Here is a 17,535-nt window from a genome sequence, read left to right on the forward strand (position 1 = left end):
ACTACATTTCTGCCGTTTATAACAAACCAGACCGTTTGAAAATCGATAGAAATATGAGCAAGTTACGGTGATATAAAAAGTACATGCGCCATTAAAACAATGTTACCAGTGAGCGAGCTGCCTGTGACAAGATGGCCGCCAGGTGCTGACGTCGACCTCCATTGGCCAGCAGCGCGGATGAGATATCTAGCCTTTATATAGATATCTATGCTCGGTTGTTGTTGTTGTTGTTGTTTTTTTGTTTGTTTGTTTCTTGTCTTTTTTTTTTACTTCCATAGTAGAAAAAAATAATACTATGGAAGTCAATGGTGCCAAAGTCCCAACCGTTCTTTAAAATATCTTCCTTTTTGTTCAGCCGAAAAATAAGGCAAAACAGGTTTGACGTTCATTCTCCAAGCCAACAGATGGCAGCAAAGCCTTTACAAGGTAACGCAGATCAACGCTAGTCGTATATAAATGTGGAAATATGTCATATATCACATACGTCTCTCGCTAAAAACTACACTTTATTCAATATTAGAGTCAGATACACAATTATACACAAATATTGGTGTTTGCATCATGACATGAACGCGATGAACCGGAAGTTGGCAGAGGTGGACGTCTCTCTTTTTCACGAACGTCTTTAAGCACGTACAGCTTCCGGAAAGTGTCACGCTGTCCTCCATCGGCGATTATTACCGTCCACAGAGGGTCACTTCTGGAAAACTAAACTAAAATCATGGTTTTAGAAGACAAAATGATCTTGAACGGAGAGCCAGATGAGGTATATATGCATATAGTGTTTTGCTGTGCGGTTTTAATCTAATTTAGGGGGCAAAGGAGCCGCTTTATGTCGAAATGTTCTGGTTTATGTGGCCGAGCTTGATCTATATGTTGATTATTATGTACATACTACATATATACTATTATTCCTATTCCATGCTTCTGCTGTCTAAACTGTTGCGTGAGATTTCCCCTTAGCCTTGTACGTGTATGCACACTCATCCTTGGTATCCTATGTATTACTTTTCATACTATTCCTGTGTATGAACATACATGTAACCGATTAATATACTTTGTTGCGTTTAGGAGGAGGAGGAAGAAGAAGAGGAGGAGGACATGGTGGTAAGTTACGTCTCTCTTATCAACATTTTCTGACGAATATTATGTGGGAACATTATGTTTAAATCAATACATATGATTTTTTTTTTTAAGTGTTTAATTCCATAAACTTTCACTATTGTGCCCTTGATCAAGACCTCAGGTTATCTCAGTAAATGAGTGTACTGTAAGCCACTTTGTTTGAGTAAACTGTTATTAATTACAGTAATTTAATAATTAAGTTAAAAGAGTGAAATTATTATTTGGAATTCTTAAAATGTAATATTAAGGTGAATCTCATGAAGTCATGTCCAGGTAATTTCACCCCCCAAATTAAAATACCACCGAAAGAGTCCATATAATCAAAGGTAATCCACACACATTATAATATAATGTGTGTGGATTACCTTTGGATGATTTCTGTGTGAATTTCCTCGATCTCAGCTGTGTCGTTTTGAGGTTATAGCGCCCTCTATCGTAACTGAAAGACATTTGACTTGTATCATTTGTGTTCTTGCATACCAAATCCTATTCACTTAAAGTCCCAACAGAACACTTTCTCATATCTAATATCAGTCGACCCTTTAGGCTTGTTTCTGGATGATATGCACAATTTACATTTAATCATTAAGGAGACGCTTTTATCCAAAAATGAGAGCCAGACATACAAGAGGGCAACAGTATACAAGTGATGTAACAAGTCTCAGTCAGTCTAGCACAGTACACATACAGGTGAAGCACAAAAAATAATAATATCGTGCTAAAGTTGTGATTTTGATGATCTTGAAATTCAAATACAAAATTTGACTATTACATGAAATCAATAAAAAAAGTTTCAAAGATTAGTTTCATCTTCTAATTTGAATTACTGAAATGCATGAACTATTGCACGACATTATCCAGTTTTGATGAAGAATATTGTTTGCTATGTGCTCTGCAGGACCCTCTAGAGGTCGTGAGGGAGAAGTGCGCGCAGTCGGAGCATTGTGTTCACGCACGCGAGCGGCTGGAGGCGTGCGAATCCCGGGTCGGCTCGCGCTCGGCGACCTCAGAAGACTGTACAGAGGAGCTGTTCGACTTCCTGCACGCTCGGGACCACTGTGTAAGAGTCTCTCCACCTATTTTTATGTGGATTTTGGGATATCACATTAAAAAAAACCGTTGAATGGAAATGCCAAGATAATCATAAATTAAAAAAATGCTCATAAAAACATATGGCGGATACATTTTTTTATTCGTTAAGAAGACACATAATCTATGATGGAAATACATTTACTAATAAATATTAAGTCTGGCGACTGCTTCAGAACAGGCTGTGATTGGATAACTGGACTAACCAGCAGACCAATCCCATCACAGCATCTCAGATGTTGGTTTTGGTGTTTCTGAAACGCTGTAAAGTCTGTCATCAAAATGATTTGGTTTATACCATGGTCTGGGTGAATACTCGATTCTGATTGGCTGCAGGGTGTTCATTAAAAGGCTATAGAGGACGCCTAGCAAAGGAGTTTTGGTTCGAAATTAATAAATGAATGCGCTGGCAAGTTGCAACATCAGCTGTGAGTAACCAAAGTATCCATTTACAAGTTGCGCTTCTCCTACATCCTACCTTCTGCGTCAGGTCAAAGGTCACTCACCATGTGGCGGGTCAGAGGTCGACTTGCATATTTCTGTAACAGGAAGCCAGTGATTATTATATTTTATAAAGTTATAAATATGGATATTTTTCTTACAAAAACACATGGCTTCGCTTCAGAAGGCCTTTATTATCCCCCAGGAGTCGTTTGGATTACTTTTATGATGGATCAATGCGCTTTTTGGGCTTCAAAATCTCACTCCCGTTATAAACCTGGGAAGAGCCGGGATTTTTTTTTTTTTTCAATGACTCAGATTGTAATCGTCTGAAAGCAGAAAGTCTAACAAACTAACTTTTTTGGGAGAACTATCACTTTAAATTCACAACTGTGGGTGGAAACAGCTAATGATTGGTAGAGAGTTTTAGATCGATGAGGCATTTTAGGAAGAGTCTTTAAGTTAAAGTACAAACATACATTTAAGAACGCTAAAAAGAGCTAAATCTATCATTATTTAATCTTGTTTGTCATACCTAACTTGTATGCTGCTATTTTGTGTGTGAGAAAATTCTCAATCTCAAATTCTCAGTCAAATAAATTAAAATAACTTTTGAACATAATTTTTGCTATAACTTGTTTTGTTCTTGTCTTCTACAGGTGGCCCACAAGGTGTTCCAGTCAGTCAAATAAATGGAGCTGTTTATAGATGGTTGCCTGCTTATAGAAATACTGCTCGGTTATTTATATATTGTGATTATTGACCCAGATTCAACAATTCCCTGTAACTGATTCCATATTGCCGAGTTGTGACTGAACTGTTATCTGTTTTCTTCTCTCATATGAAATAATGTGTCCTCTGTTGTTGAGATCAGTAAAGAGATGATGCTAACACAGAATTTGGGTTTGTTGCTAATGTCAAATAACAGAAAACAATAAAGAAATTAAGACAAGTGCTGTTTGTAATACCTTATTGCCATAACTTGATTGTTGGGAACCATAACTTGTGTTTCGGGGTAAGGAGTGCAGCATCGACAGTATGCCTGATAGAAATGAAAACAGATAAACATCAAGGAACATTATAAATGAACTCGACTTGGGTTCATACTAATAGAGTAGAGTCTTTATAGTAATGTGCTGGTGTTTAAATAGAGAGTGAACATTCAACATTGTATAATCTTGCAGTATGTATAATTTAGATAATGCTGTGTCACTCACTCTGCCTTTGTCATGTCTTCACATGCTAAACAATATCAAAGTGTATAGCATACTATAACATTCAACTTTTCACACAGGAATAAAACCGAAAGGGTGCTATGCTTAACAAAAGTGACATTTAATGGGATAAAATTTGTTTTAAGCAATCAATTACTTTTGATGGACCTTTCAGGAGCTGGAGTGCGGTACTGGGCGGGAAATGCACCACGTGTTTCATACAGCGCGTTTCATTGGCTACAGCGGCGCCCGGAAGTTAGGAGTCGATGCGGTCTTTGCATTGAATTTGAGCGACTAGAATGGAATTTAACATGAAATTATGTTGTTTTAACTAACGGGAGTTAGCAGCCCAAACGTGTCTTTACTGAGAGTTTTTAGTTTGATGGATAAAGATAAAAATCAGATGTAATTTGTTAGAATAATATTCATTGTGTAAACTATATAAAAAAAATGCTGTCACGTGGTAACTGTTACTTTTCTCAGCACTAGACACTTCGACCCAATCGCAGTCGTGTGTGATCATTGAAGAAGATTTAAAAATATTTATAATTGCAGCGACTTTTCATTTGCATCTCAGATATAAATTATTTGAATGCATCAATTTAAAAGATTATAATTTGAAATGTACAAATATCGCAAATAATTGGGGGAAAAGATTAAGATTAAACGCATTTTAGTGTAAAATCCCGCTTTTTGAGCGCCCCCTGGAGGAACAGTTGCTTTCTGTCACAGATTTCCTTCCATTTTCATTTCCGAAACTCGTAACGGAAACACAACAACAGTAGACGTGTCGAGCACGCGCTCGGTCGTAAGAAAACAATCTTGTGCTAAAATGGGAGTTTCAGATGGAAGCTCGTTGGTGCAAATGTGCATCGTGAAAGTGGCTCAAAACATTGATCTATTAGAAAGAAAGGTTTTGAGTGAGTTTTATTTATGGCAACAATTATTTACTTGTTAATCTCTAGTCTTCAAGACTTCATGTGTAACGTTAGGGCAAATGTAAAGAACGTGAACAGTTTTGACATTTATAATGTTGTTTCTATGTGTCTTGATCTAGATCTGCCTGTCTCTCTCCTGAAAGACTTACTGCCACATCTAAACATTTACTATCTGGACAGGATTGAAACTGCTGCTGCCACTAAAGGTACATATGAATGAAGAGCATCTGTGTTTTCTCTTCATATATATATATATATATATATATATATATATATATATATATATATATATATATATATATATATATATATATAATGGTGTAGAAAATGGATTCCTTTGAATTAAAATGTTCAAATACAGGCCATGTTAATGAAATAAAGCTGATGCTCTTTCAGGAATCTCCACCTCTGTAATTTGGGCAAGAATATGGAGAGATCTGGATCAGACGTGGCGCTGGAGATCGAAGGTTTGCTCTTTATGTGATCATCTCTGCTCAAATCCTGTCTGTCATCATGTGTGATGTCAAGCTTGCCTATATATATATATATATATATATATATATATATACACACACACACACACATACATATTCTGAGTTTTAGAGCAAACTACCAAGTCAAATTCCTCATAAGTGCAATGTACATGGGCAATAAACATTGTATTTAATTCAGTTTTTTGTGTATTGTTTTATTTTTATTCTGGATTTGTAGAGCAAACTACGAAGCCAAATTCCTTATGTAGATATTTTTATTTTATTTTAATTTTTAGAGCAAACTACCAAGTGCAACTTACATGGTCAATAAACCTTTTATTTATTTATTTATTTATTTATTCTTAATTTTATTTTGGATTTTTTACTGCAAGTCAAAATCTGTAAGTTGACCTTTTTTATAAAATTTCATGAAGTGTATTGTTTTCTGTGTTTTTAGAGCAAACTATCAAGTCAAATTCCTTATACATGGCCAATAAAGATTTTATTTTATAATTTTAATTATGGATTTTTACTGCAAACTACCTAAAACAAATTGAATTTCTTATATAGACCTTTAAATTTGATTTTATTCAAAATTTAGTCCCCATGAGACCCGTGTTAAGTGTGCTATACCTGAAATCTGTGTTTTTTCAGTCAGCGCCACTCTCTCAGGACTGGAAGCAGCGATGTTTGGAAAGGCTCTTTCACATGGTCATGTTCACCCAGGTCAGTCGAGGAGGATCGTACCTTTCCAACCTCAGCGATTCCTCCATCCTCTCCATGACCGTGAAGCACGTCAGAGTCCTCTCTCTAAACACCTCAACCAAAAACATCTGCAGGCTCGCATCTGGTGCCCTGCGGCCCATCCTGAGCACCCTTGAATCGGGCGTGACGTCCCTCAGATTACTGGATGCCAATGCTCTACTAAAACAGGGGCGGAAATACGTGTTGTTCATCCTCCACCGGCTCCTGGACCACGGCTCTGTCAGAGAAGTGGTCCTGAGAAGAAACTCAGATTCATCTTTTCTGCGCTGGCTCATATCCAGACACAGGGGTCCTCAGGGGTCATCAGTGCCCCACGCTGACGCCCATTGCTCAGAAGAAGATGACGGAGAGCTGGACGAACCCGCAGCCAAACGTCTCGCTTTAGACGCGGAGGAAAATCCAGAGGTTTTGTGCCGCGAGTTTTCGTCCTTTAGCAGCCCTGCTGACCACTGCCCTGAAGGTCAGATCCACTCGTTTGATTTTGAAGTGTCCAAATGTGAAATCCTGACCACGGTGTCACCTCTCTTGCCTACATGGTTGTGTCTTCACACACTACATCTTCATCACAGCGACTGTAAGTACATGCTGATGCTCAAATATGATATCTAGTTTTTCCTAAACGTCTACACGTATAGTCAGGTGGAAAGACATATATATATATATATATATATATATATATATATATATATATATTTTAGGGCTGTGCAAAAATTAATTGCGATTAATCGCATCCAAAATAAAAGTCTGTGTTTACATAATATATTTGTGTGTGCTGTATATAATTATTTTGTATATATAAATACCTATGCATGCATGTATATATTTAAGAATTATTTGCGCTTAAATTCTGTATATATATATATATATATATATATATATATATGTATATAAATATTTTATACATGAACAACACATTTTCTTAAATATATAGATGCATGTGTGTGTATTTATATATACAAAATAATTATATACAGCACACACAAATATATTATGTAAACATAGACTTTTATTTTGGATGTGATTAATCGCAATTAATTTTTGCACAGCCCAAATATATATATATATATATATATGAAGAGTTCAGATGCAAAAGCCTCTAAGTGCCATTTGAAATTTTCTTCTAAAATGATAATTTTTATCAAGCTTGTATATTTAAGTTCAGTGATTTCACTTAAATGGCAATGATAATTACCTATTAATTGTTATTTAAGTGAAATTACTGAACTTAAATATACAAGTTTGATAAAAATCATCATTAAAGAAGAAAATTTCAAATGGCATTTAGAGGTTTTTGCATCTGAACTCTTCATATATATATATATATATATATATATATATATATATATATATATATATTAAATGTTTGAGGTCCTCAAGATTTTTGTTTAAGAAATTAATTATTTTATTCTGCAAGAATGCATTAATTTTATCAAAAGTGAAGATATTTATAAATAATAAACATAAAAGATATCTATTTCAAATAAATGCTGTTTTTAACTTTCTTTTCCATCTAAGAATCTTGGAGAAAATGTATAACGGTTTCCACAAATATATGAAGCAGCGCAACTGTTTTCAACATTGATAATAATCAGAAATGTTCTCGAGCTGCAAATCATCATATTAGAATGATTTCTGAAGGATCATGTGACACTGAAGACAATTCATTAAAATAGAAAACAACTCATTAAAATTTTTACAGTTTTTTTTTTTGTATTTATGATCAAATCATTGTTTGATTAAATAAACACACCCTTGGTGAGCAGAAGAGACTTCTTTCAAAAGTATTTAAAAATCCAACTCTCAGTAGGATTATACACAGTGCACACGCACATATATTATGTAAACACAAACTTTTATTTTGGATGCGATTAATCGAGATGAATCGTTTGACAGCCCTCGTTCGAAGTGCTGCGATATACATCTCTACATCTCCTCACGCGCAGCTAGCCGAAACTCCTACTTTATGTGTACGGGTGTGACGTAATGACATGCGCGAATTTCCCGCGGAAACCCACCAGTACCACTGGAATTAAAATCATTATTACAAGCAAACCGTTTTGAATCAAGATAGTTTTGACCACTGGCAGAATATGTTTTTTTTTTTTCATAATTATTTTGGATTATTTTTAACGACAGCAGCTTTAAACAACCATGTAGGAAGACACACCATGGCCTTATTCCTGATTGGGAGGAAACATGACGAATCATTTCCTCATATTAACTATCTGCATTGACTTTACGAGATCTTGCCCAAATATTAATGCACATCTTGATGGAAATAAATGTTGTGAAGTCTACTCTGTCACTGTTTATGTGTATATATTTTTTGGCTTAATATGGACATCTCTGAATGCAGTGGTGTTGTGTGTGTGTGTATGCAGGGCTCATTCACGAGGAGGAGATGTCAGTGTTGGTGGAGTCTCTCAGACGCTTGTTCCTGAACCCCGGCTGCTCTCTCACAGATCTCAGTTTAAGTCACGTTTGCGGTCACACACACTTGATCGGCGTGCTGAGAGCATGTCCGAGTCTCCTGAGCCTTTCCCTGGAGATCTGCCCTCCTGCCGACAGAAACACACACAGGCTGCAGACGTGCTTCACTCAGAGCAGACGTGAGTCAAACTGATGCTGTTCATATGCTACAGTTTTCATAGATTGAACATCGCTAGTTGATGTTAACTTTTAGCCAACAACCTAGAGGTGGAGTAGATATTTTATAAAATCAATGGCATCAAAATAGCCTGACTTCGTCATACTCATTTTCTTGTCGGAATATGAGTCTGAAACCGCTCCATAGGGCTTTTATTATAAGGCGTGTCTTAACCGAACCAGGAAAAAAACAACAACTCTGCACTCAATTGGATAGTCGGTAAACCTACAACCAGAGCAACACAGTAAGTCAACTACTTTGCATACAGTTGTCAACTACAGAACTTACTTACTTTAGAAGTTAAATAACGAGTGGTGCTTCTTTTCATGAGTGCGACCAAAGGAGAAACCACAACGACCACAGGCTTTTCATTACGTCCCATCTTCTTAACGACCGTCAGAGCCAGCTGCCACACTTTTGCCGAATCATGTAGGAAGGACGGCAAAAATATCTTTTTGATCGACAAATGCCTTGATTGCAGTTCTCTGTTTGTCTATTAAAATGAATGCGCTGTCCATTTATTTTACAACAGACGCGACAGTAGAATACATCTCAATTCTCCAGCGGCGGCCATCTTTGAGGGAAACCAGTTTAGCGCTCGTTGATAACGTGATGATTACGTCCCTGAGGATCATCTGTCCATCATCGTATAAAGCCCGCCCTGGCAATTTGATTGGCCTGAATGTTATTTGTCGGATCATAATTACGTCTCAATGGATAGAGTCCAGACCGAACTTCCCGACCAAAAAATGTTGTGGGCGGAGTTCGGGCTGGCATCCAGGGGTGCGTTTCCCGAAAGCATCGTTTGCCAACTATGGTCGCAAGTTAGCCAACTATGGTCGCAACGCATCCCAGGGTAGCATCAAAATATAAGATATTGGAAATCCAAAAAGCCAACAAGAACAACAATCCACCTTATTCCTACACCCCATGACGCTTTGCGCGAATTGGAGTAGTTCACTTTTAAAAAAAACTTTTGCTGATAATTTACTCACCCCCATGTCATCCAAGATGTCCATGTCTTTCTTTCTTCAGTCGAAAAAAAATTAAGGTTTTTGATGAAAACATTCCAGGATTTTCTCCATATAATGGACTTCAATGGGAACCAAACGGTTCAAGGTCCAAAAGACAGTTTCAGTGCATACTGCAAACTGTTCGAAGGGCTTTAAATGATTCCAGACGATGAATAAGGGTCTTATCAAGCGAAACGATCGCTCGGTACTTAATAAATATATTAACAATGTTAAGTAAAAAATATATATATATGTTTTCAATTAATTGCCGAGGCACAATTTCTCATTTTTATTTAGTATAATTTAATTCACTTAAATAATTAAAACTAATGGAAAAGTACTATATAGACTATTAAAAAGGACAAAAAAAACAACAAAACTAATAAAAAATTGTATTAATAAAATTAAAAATAATATGAAATATAGCTGCGAGCAGCGATGGCGGGCCCAAGCCGGTGGCACCGCAACCCCGGTTCCTTTAGTTACCTAAAGGCACCCGGGTGGCGGTGCCGAAGGCTTTGGCCCTTTCATGATTAAATGTTAAAACGGCTTGCCATACTCTGTCATTTCGACTAGTCAAAATTATGTTACAGATATCTTAAATGATAATACAAACTATCCAAAATGTAATTAGGACTAGACAGAAAGACGTTGTTGATATCTACAATGTTAATTCCGGATAGGCAAACTTAGCTTTTAAATGTTAAAAGGGCTTGCCATACAAGGACGTAGGCTCAGAGAGAGGCTCACCATATTCAAACCAAAATATCGGACTTCCTCTTGGTCCGAGCTAATGACTATGTAATAGAAAGTTGTCCGGCTTGAGGAGTAAAATGTATATACCGATTTTTGTAACTGTAGATAAAACTAACAACCCCACTTTTGTCAAAAGGTGGCGCTATTTAGTCCTTGCACCATGCCCGTTTCTGAAACTTTGCACGTCTACTGGCTAATAAATGTGATGTATCTGTTGAGTTTCAAGCAATTTCAATTTCAATTTGACTGTTGAAAAGAAGTGCGCCGATTAGATACTCGGGATCGGTATCGGCTCTGACACTGCCATCTTTGACGAGGCTGATTCAAATTCTATATTGTGCATATACTATTCTATGTAAGGCACAAAGGCACAAAAACTTTCTAAAGTACCATAAAGTTTTTGTGTACTGTATTATAAGTGTTCTGAAGCTATTATGTGATATAGAAATTAATATTTAAGTCATTAAATTCAAGAACACGTAAACTTTTCCCTCTCTGCGCCTGTCAGTCATTCTCCATTCAGCATTCAAACAGCACGTCGCATTCGGTTACAGTCAATGATGAAACGATCTTCAAGATGATTCAATGTTAATCCTATTATACTGGGTCTTTAAGATAAAGGTCTAAAGGTCTATATTTTCGAATGAAGAAATTTTTTCTTGCTGGACTTTATTGCTGTAACTTAATCGTGTTACTTTCTACCGGGTGTCAGACGCTGTCGGTTAGATCACAACACTAGAGTCAGAGCACTATAATTGTTCTTCACGCACACAGTAACTGAAATTTAAAACCTTTAAAAGAAAAGGCTCAATAAACTATTGCATAGATATATAATGTATAATACACTGTTCATAAATATGTATTTCCTTTGTGCTTTGAACTTTTCAATACGGACTCAATGCGCTGTAACTTCATGTGGCTTCAAGCACATCATTCTCCGCTCGGGATGCACATAAGTGCTTTGTGCTGCACCGTATTAGAGCCGTAATATGATAATGCAGTGACGTAATGACAGATTATTAATTGCCTTTCAATTATATGTTGCTGCATCATTAAACATCTGTCCTATGCATTTCAAACATTTATAGCAGCCATGGCTATATCTTTTTATGATTTTTGTTATCTTGTTTTTCATGAATGTATTTTTTAAAAATAAGAGCAATGTGTATTATCTATTATTAATATAGTTTATAATAGCATTTTTGTCATAGATTATGACAAAGTAATCATATGATCCACCAGCGAGGAACCAGCAGAACAGAGTGAACATTCTTTCTGTTTAGTTCAATCCTACTTAATAGGAATTTATTTAAAATGCTCGCTCTACTCCACACCATTAATGTCTTGTGCGGACATCCGTATTTTGACTTTCGGTTTTAAGTAAGCGATTTAAAAGCTCCCAAGTCCCAGCGGAGTCACACGTTGATTAACCGGTGGGAATATACACAATAGGCCTACCTGATATTGAACACAAGAGGGCAGTATAGCACTACGTATGACTCAGATTATTATTTTTTTCTGAATTTTACAACAATTCTGGCTGTTTTTGAACGTAAACATAATTCTTAAATGAAAAAAGGGAAAAATTGGGGAAGTTATAATATTTGTATAATTTAATTTAGAAACAAATGATGTATAATTACATTTTTAGAAGATATGAGGCTTTTAGTGTTTACTTTTTTCACATTACTTTAATCTTTTGCCATAGTTGCACATGTCTACTGGCTAATAAATGTGATGTATCTGTTGAGTTTTAAGCAATTTCAAGCATGCTAAGAGTCCCAAAAGCATCAAAAAAGAATGTTAAAGTTTGTTTCGTTGCCACGGCAACAGTATCAAAGATATCAAAAATTCATTCACAGGTCTACATCTGCCGTGTATTTACATTATACAGATGAAGTTTGAAGCAAATCGGTTAAAAATAAGAGAGTGATTTCAAAGCATTTTGAAAGTGACACACTTCCTGCTGCCAGTTGGTGGCGCTATAACTTTGACTCACAATAGTCACATCCATGTGATCGGTCTCTTACAGCGAAAACACTGCTGAAGTTTCATCAAGATCAGTTAATGTATGCTGAAGTTATAACACACATCCTGTTTCATGTTTCTCGCCATAATTTCGTTTCCTCGCCACGGCCAAACCGTTCGAGGTATCAAAAATCCCGTGGCACTTTTTCATCCTTAATGTCTTGACTTCACGCTGATCGAGTTTCGTCGAATTTGGTTCAGTGCTCTAGGAGCAATAATTTAAATTCCATTGCATGTGTTTTAAACACAACCCTAAATAGCCGACTTCCTGTTGGGCTGGGGTAAAAAGTAAGAGTGTGAAGTATATATGAAACGATGAGATCTATATGTGTACCAAGTTTCATATTATTACATGCAAGTGTGTTTGATTTATGGACCAAATTTTCAGACCAAGTTTATTGACCAAGTTAATCTGATTAATAAACTAATTATATAAAACTATTGTCAATTCACTACAATTAAACTAGTTATATGCCTTTACTTATAAAAAATAAAAATAAAAACTTATTTAAAAAATACCAGGCTTGAGAAATGTATTTTCTTTATGCAGGTCATACACACAGCAGTGAAATGGTTAAGCCCCCTCCCCCTGCACACACACACACAGACAGCCAGCCAGTCAGCCAGCCAGCCAAAGACACAGAGACATGTAGGCTCAGAGTGGCCATATTCAAACAAAAATATCTGACTTTCTGTGGGTCCTAGCTAATAAGTGTCAAATAGAAAGTTGTCCGGCTCGAGGAGTACAATATACATACCAATTTTTGTAACTCTAGTTAAAACTAACAACCCCACTTTTGTCAAAAGGTGTCGCTACTGAGCCCTCACCACGCCCGTTTCTGAAACTTTGCACATGTCTACTGGCTAATAAATGTGATGTGTCTGTCGAGTTTCATGCAATTTGAAGCATGCTAAGGGTCTCAAAAGCATCCAAAAAGCATCCTAAAAGAAGGGTAAAGTTTGATGCGTCGCCACGGCAACAGTTTCAAAGATATCAAGAATCCATTCACAGGTCTACATCTGCCGTATGTTTACATTATACATATGAAGTTTGAAGCAAATCGGGTAAAAATAAAAGGGTGATATCAAAGCATTTTGAAAGTGACACACTTCCTGCTGCCAGTTGGTGGCGCTATAACTTTGACTCACAATAGTCACATCCATGTGATCGTCCTCTTACAGCGAACACACTGCTGAAGTTTCATCAAGATCAGTTAATGTATGCTGAAGTTATAACACACTTCCTGTTTCACGTTTCTCGCCATGATTTCGTTTCCTCGCCACGGACAAACCGTTCGAGATATAAAAAATTCCCTCGCAAACTTTCATCCTCAATGTCTTGACTTCACGCTGATCGAGTTTCGTCGAATTTGGATCAAAGCTCTAGGAGGAGTATATGACATTCCATTGCGAGCGTTTTACAAACAAACCTCAATAGCCGACTTCCTGTTGGGCTGGGGTAAAAAGTAAGAGTGTGAGGTATAGATGAAACGATGAGATCAACATGTGTACCGAGTTTCATATTATTACATACAAGCGTGTTTGAGTTATGGACCAAGTGTTCGGACCCCGTTCCAGGGGGCGCTGACGAGCCGCCCTACCACGCCCGGGTACCAGCTTCAGCCCGGCTCTGATGGCCGCGGGTTCTGACCCGTGTGCAAAGTTTCAAGAGTTTTCGAGCACGTTAAGGGCCCCAAAAGTGCCCAAAAGGTAGTAAAATAATAATTATTATAATAATAATAATAATAGTAAAGAAAAATAATCCCAAGGAAAACAATAGGGCCTTCGCCCTTTCAGGGCTTGGGCCCTAATAAAACCTATATAAATATCTCAATTATATCACTCTTGACTGATTGTAACTGAAGATATTTGTCTATCATTCATTAATAATGAAATAAGTTTGAGATTGATGATTGAGTGTTTATCTGTCATTCCCAGAGCTGTGTCTGGAGAAGCTGTCGGTCAAATCCACGGGTCCGATGACCGTCAAGTGTTTTCTTCCGGCGCTGACGTGGACGCCCAAACTCACCAGCCTTCATCTGTCAGGAACACGCCTGTCTCCACGCTTCTTCCACACAGTAGCAGGTACTCTAGACATCTACTTCCTTCTGCCAGCCTGGTGAAAAATCAACATGCGACTCTAAAATACTAAAATGCAGAAATAATGTTACAAGAATATGCTTAATTGTAAGGAAGCGTATTGCATTCACTTGAGGAAACAAAATCTATTCTGTTTCTCAGAATTACGAGAATTTTTCATGGAATTTTTATGAATTAATTACTGAGATAATTAACTCGATAATTCAGAAAAACAGAGTAAAAACTTTTTCTGTGAAAAATTATCTTCTAATTCTGAGATAATTAACTTGTTAATTCAGAAAAAAAGAGAAAAAACTTTTTTACATGAAAAATTATCTGAGATAATTTATTCGTTAATTCAGAAAAACGTAGCAAAAACTTTTTTTATCTGTGAAAAATTATCTTGTAATTCTGAGAAAATTATCTCGTTAATTCAGAAAAGCAGAAAAAAACTTTTTTCCATAAAAAATTCTCGTAATTCTGAGATAATTAACTCGTTAATTCAGAAAACAGAGTGAAAACATTTTTTTTTTCAAGTAAAATATATATCATAATTCTGAAATAATTAACTCGTTAATTCAGAAAAAAAGAGTAAAGTTTTTTCCATGAAAAATTCTCGTAGTTCTGAGATAATTAACTTGTTAATTCAGAAAAACAGAGCAAAAACTTTCTCTGAAAAATTATCTTGTAATTCTGAGATAATTAACTCATTAATTCAGAAAAACAGAGCAAAAACTTTCTCTGAAAAAATATCTTGTAATTCTGAGATAATTAACTCGTTAACTCAGAAAAACAGAGAAAAAACTTTTTCCCATGAAAAAATTCTCGTAATTCTGAGATAATTAACTCGTTAATTCAGAAAAACAGAGTAGTTTTTTTTTTCTTCAAGTGAATGAAATACGCTTCCGTACATGTCAGCTCGGGTTCATAAATAATTTTAACAGATACTACTATTTTTTTTTTTAGTAAATGTCGAAATTAACATGAACTAAGGTAAATCTGTCTCGTTTAGAAGTGTTTTCACTGTTAGTTCATGTTAACCAATGTAGTCTAGTATGTTATGATATACAGTTAAAATCACAATCAAGTACTTTACGGTGTTTGTCAACACATTAAAATAAGTGTACTTTTAAGCACGAAAACATGATTTAAAATGTACTTTAAGTAAAACCTTATTTTACATTATTACAAAGTGCATTTTTAAGTGCGTACTTAATAGTTGCTTAAAAGTGGCATTTTATTTAATTGAAATTAGTCTGACTTTTTTTACAGTCACACACTCTTTAAGATTTGTGCACATTCAATACTTTTAAGCGTACTTCTTATTCACAAAAGCAGAGGCCAAACAAATGTATTTCTGAGGTAATGGTGAAAAAATGCCATTGCAGTTTAATAATGTAGAAATACTTGCCTTAGAAAAAATATAATTTCAGTGTTATTACAAAATGTTTTCCCCGACTAAATGCTATTAAGCTACAAACTAATTTTGTTTTGTAGAAACACAGTTGATTCATATGAAACATGTCTCCTTTTCCCCTCATAGAATCGAATCCTTTACTCAAAGTATTAAACCTGGAAGACGTAAACCTAGCTGACTATCACCAGGAGATCCTCCATTTCCTGGAATATTCTGTGTTAGAAGGTACAGCATAATGCAGAAAAATATTTGTTTTTTCTTATGAGTGGAACCATTCCCACACCCAAATAGCATTGAGACACTAAACTTACACCCCATGCAGCACTTCTTGCATTCATAAAAGTCTTGAAATAATAATGTTTGCAATTTTGATTGAATCTCAGAGCTGTCCTTGAACGACTGTCGGCTGCTGGATAAGTGTACCGTAAAGAAGGACTTCCTGTTGCCGTTTGTTGAAGCGCTGAGAGGGGTCTCGTCCCTCCAGAGCCTGACGCTGGCCCAGAACCGACTCGGTAAGACTCAACTCACTCTGTACTTATTTTTAATAAGATAAATGTGACCTAACTTGTTTTTCTTTTTCCAGCATCAGGTGTCATCGAGTTGGCCAACTTATTCTCAGGATGCCGTCCCAGCCAAATCACAAAATTAGACCTTAGGTAATGATGGTTTTGTTGCACAGGGTTCCTGCACACTTTTTAAAGGTAAAATTTAAGGCTTTTTAAGACCTGAAGAAATCAAATTTAATACCCTACATTAGGGATGTGCAATATTGACAAACATATCTCGATATTTTCATCGTTGTGTTGATAATAATTAGTTGATATTTTACTGATTGTGTTTTTGTGCTGGTGCCATGGCTGGTTTAGGCCTGTTGTTGACAGCAGACTCGCGGAGATATTTATATTTTTCATATTTTTGAGAACAGACGTTATTCTGCCGCGAATTAGATAAAAAATAGATAAAATTAATACGTACGCAAATTAGATGGTTTTAATTTGGAAAACATTAAGATATGACTGTCGAAGTGTCATCTAAAATTTAAGACCTTTCATATGTAAAAATAAGACTTTATAAGACTTTTAATGGCCTTAAATTTTAAATATCTCATTTAAGACTTTTTAAGGACCAGCGGGAACCCTGTTGCATTCATCTTCCATACATGTTTGCTTACACAATAAACATAATGTGTTCTTCCATCCAGCTCAAACTTCATTCTCCCTGCTGAACTTCTGGAGTTTGCACAGCTGCTGGAAACATGCAGACCGGTTCAGCGACTGACCCTAGACCTGCGCTTTAATCCACTGGATCGTGACCCTGAGGTCAAAGGTCAAGCTCTGCGCAAGCTCATCCCGCACTGTAACATATTAACGGACGACTGGGACTCCAGGTCCACCATGGCGGATCACGTCAGTGTGATGTGACAAACTCTTTAGCTCCCTCGTGAAAGACATGGAACAAAATCATGCAGACGTGACCGAGACACCTTGGATATAGTTCACGTTTAATGACGCCGATAGGGACAAACATCGAATGTGTCTAAATGCTCCGAA

General features: G+C 36.3%; 3 protein-coding genes across 5 annotated transcripts in view; 2 read left to right on the forward strand and 1 right to left on the reverse strand.

The window, feature by feature from the left end:
• Window positions 1-614: 614 nt before the first annotated feature.
• On the forward strand, window positions 615-3,607 carry uqcrh (ubiquinol-cytochrome c reductase hinge protein). 2 transcript variants are annotated; one of them, XM_039648409.2, is made up of 4 exons: window positions 615-766; window positions 1,072-1,107; window positions 2,024-2,185; window positions 3,315-3,607. In XM_039648409.2, the coding sequence occupies exons 1-4, from the start codon at window positions 722-724 to the stop codon at window positions 3,345-3,347; spliced, it is 276 nt and encodes a 91-aa protein (XP_039504343.2). In that variant the 5' UTR covers window positions 615-721; the 3' UTR covers window positions 3,348-3,607. The 2 variants fall into 2 exon arrangements, with proteins under 2 accessions (XP_039504343.2, XP_039504344.2); XM_039648410.2 differs by having other exon boundaries at window positions 619-766; window positions 1,075-1,107.
• Window positions 3,608-4,601: 994 nt separating this feature from the next.
• lrrc41 (leucine rich repeat containing 41) overlaps window positions 4,602-17,535 on the forward strand; it is a 13,580-nt gene continuing 646 nt past the window's right edge. The window contains exons 1-10 of the mRNA XM_039648944.2: window positions 4,602-4,789; window positions 4,927-5,013; window positions 5,204-5,274; window positions 5,935-6,619; window positions 8,427-8,654; window positions 14,428-14,574; window positions 16,112-16,210; window positions 16,369-16,497; window positions 16,569-16,641; window positions 17,187-17,535. The exon at window positions 17,187-17,535 is cut by the window's right edge and continues 646 nt beyond it. Of these exons, the coding sequence (XP_039504878.2) occupies window positions 4,702-4,789; window positions 4,927-5,013; window positions 5,204-5,274; window positions 5,935-6,619; window positions 8,427-8,654; window positions 14,428-14,574; window positions 16,112-16,210; window positions 16,369-16,497; window positions 16,569-16,641; window positions 17,187-17,406 (1,827 nt within the window). The 5' untranslated portion in view covers window positions 4,602-4,701 and the 3' untranslated portion in view covers window positions 17,407-17,535. The remainder of the gene's footprint in view (window positions 4,790-4,926; window positions 5,014-5,203; window positions 5,275-5,934; window positions 6,620-8,426; window positions 8,655-14,427; window positions 14,575-16,111; window positions 16,211-16,368; window positions 16,498-16,568; window positions 16,642-17,186) is intronic.
• Window positions 14,499-17,535, reverse strand: part of rad54l (RAD54 like) — a 13,007-nt gene continuing 9,970 nt past the window's right edge. Inside the window, exon 19 of one of the 2 annotated variants that reach the window (XM_039648942.2) lies at window positions 14,499-14,605. The gene's annotated coding sequence lies outside the window, so the exon portion shown is untranslated. Of the gene's footprint in view, window positions 14,606-17,465 lie in introns of those variants that run through there. The other variant, XM_039648941.2, reaches the window with a different exon arrangement.

Source organism: Pimephales promelas, chromosome 8 (assembly GCF_988280905.1).
Source record: "Pimephales promelas chromosome 8, fPimPro1.hap1.1, whole genome shotgun sequence".
Classification (NCBI taxonomy): domain Eukaryota; kingdom Metazoa; phylum Chordata; class Actinopteri; order Cypriniformes; family Leuciscidae; genus Pimephales; species Pimephales promelas.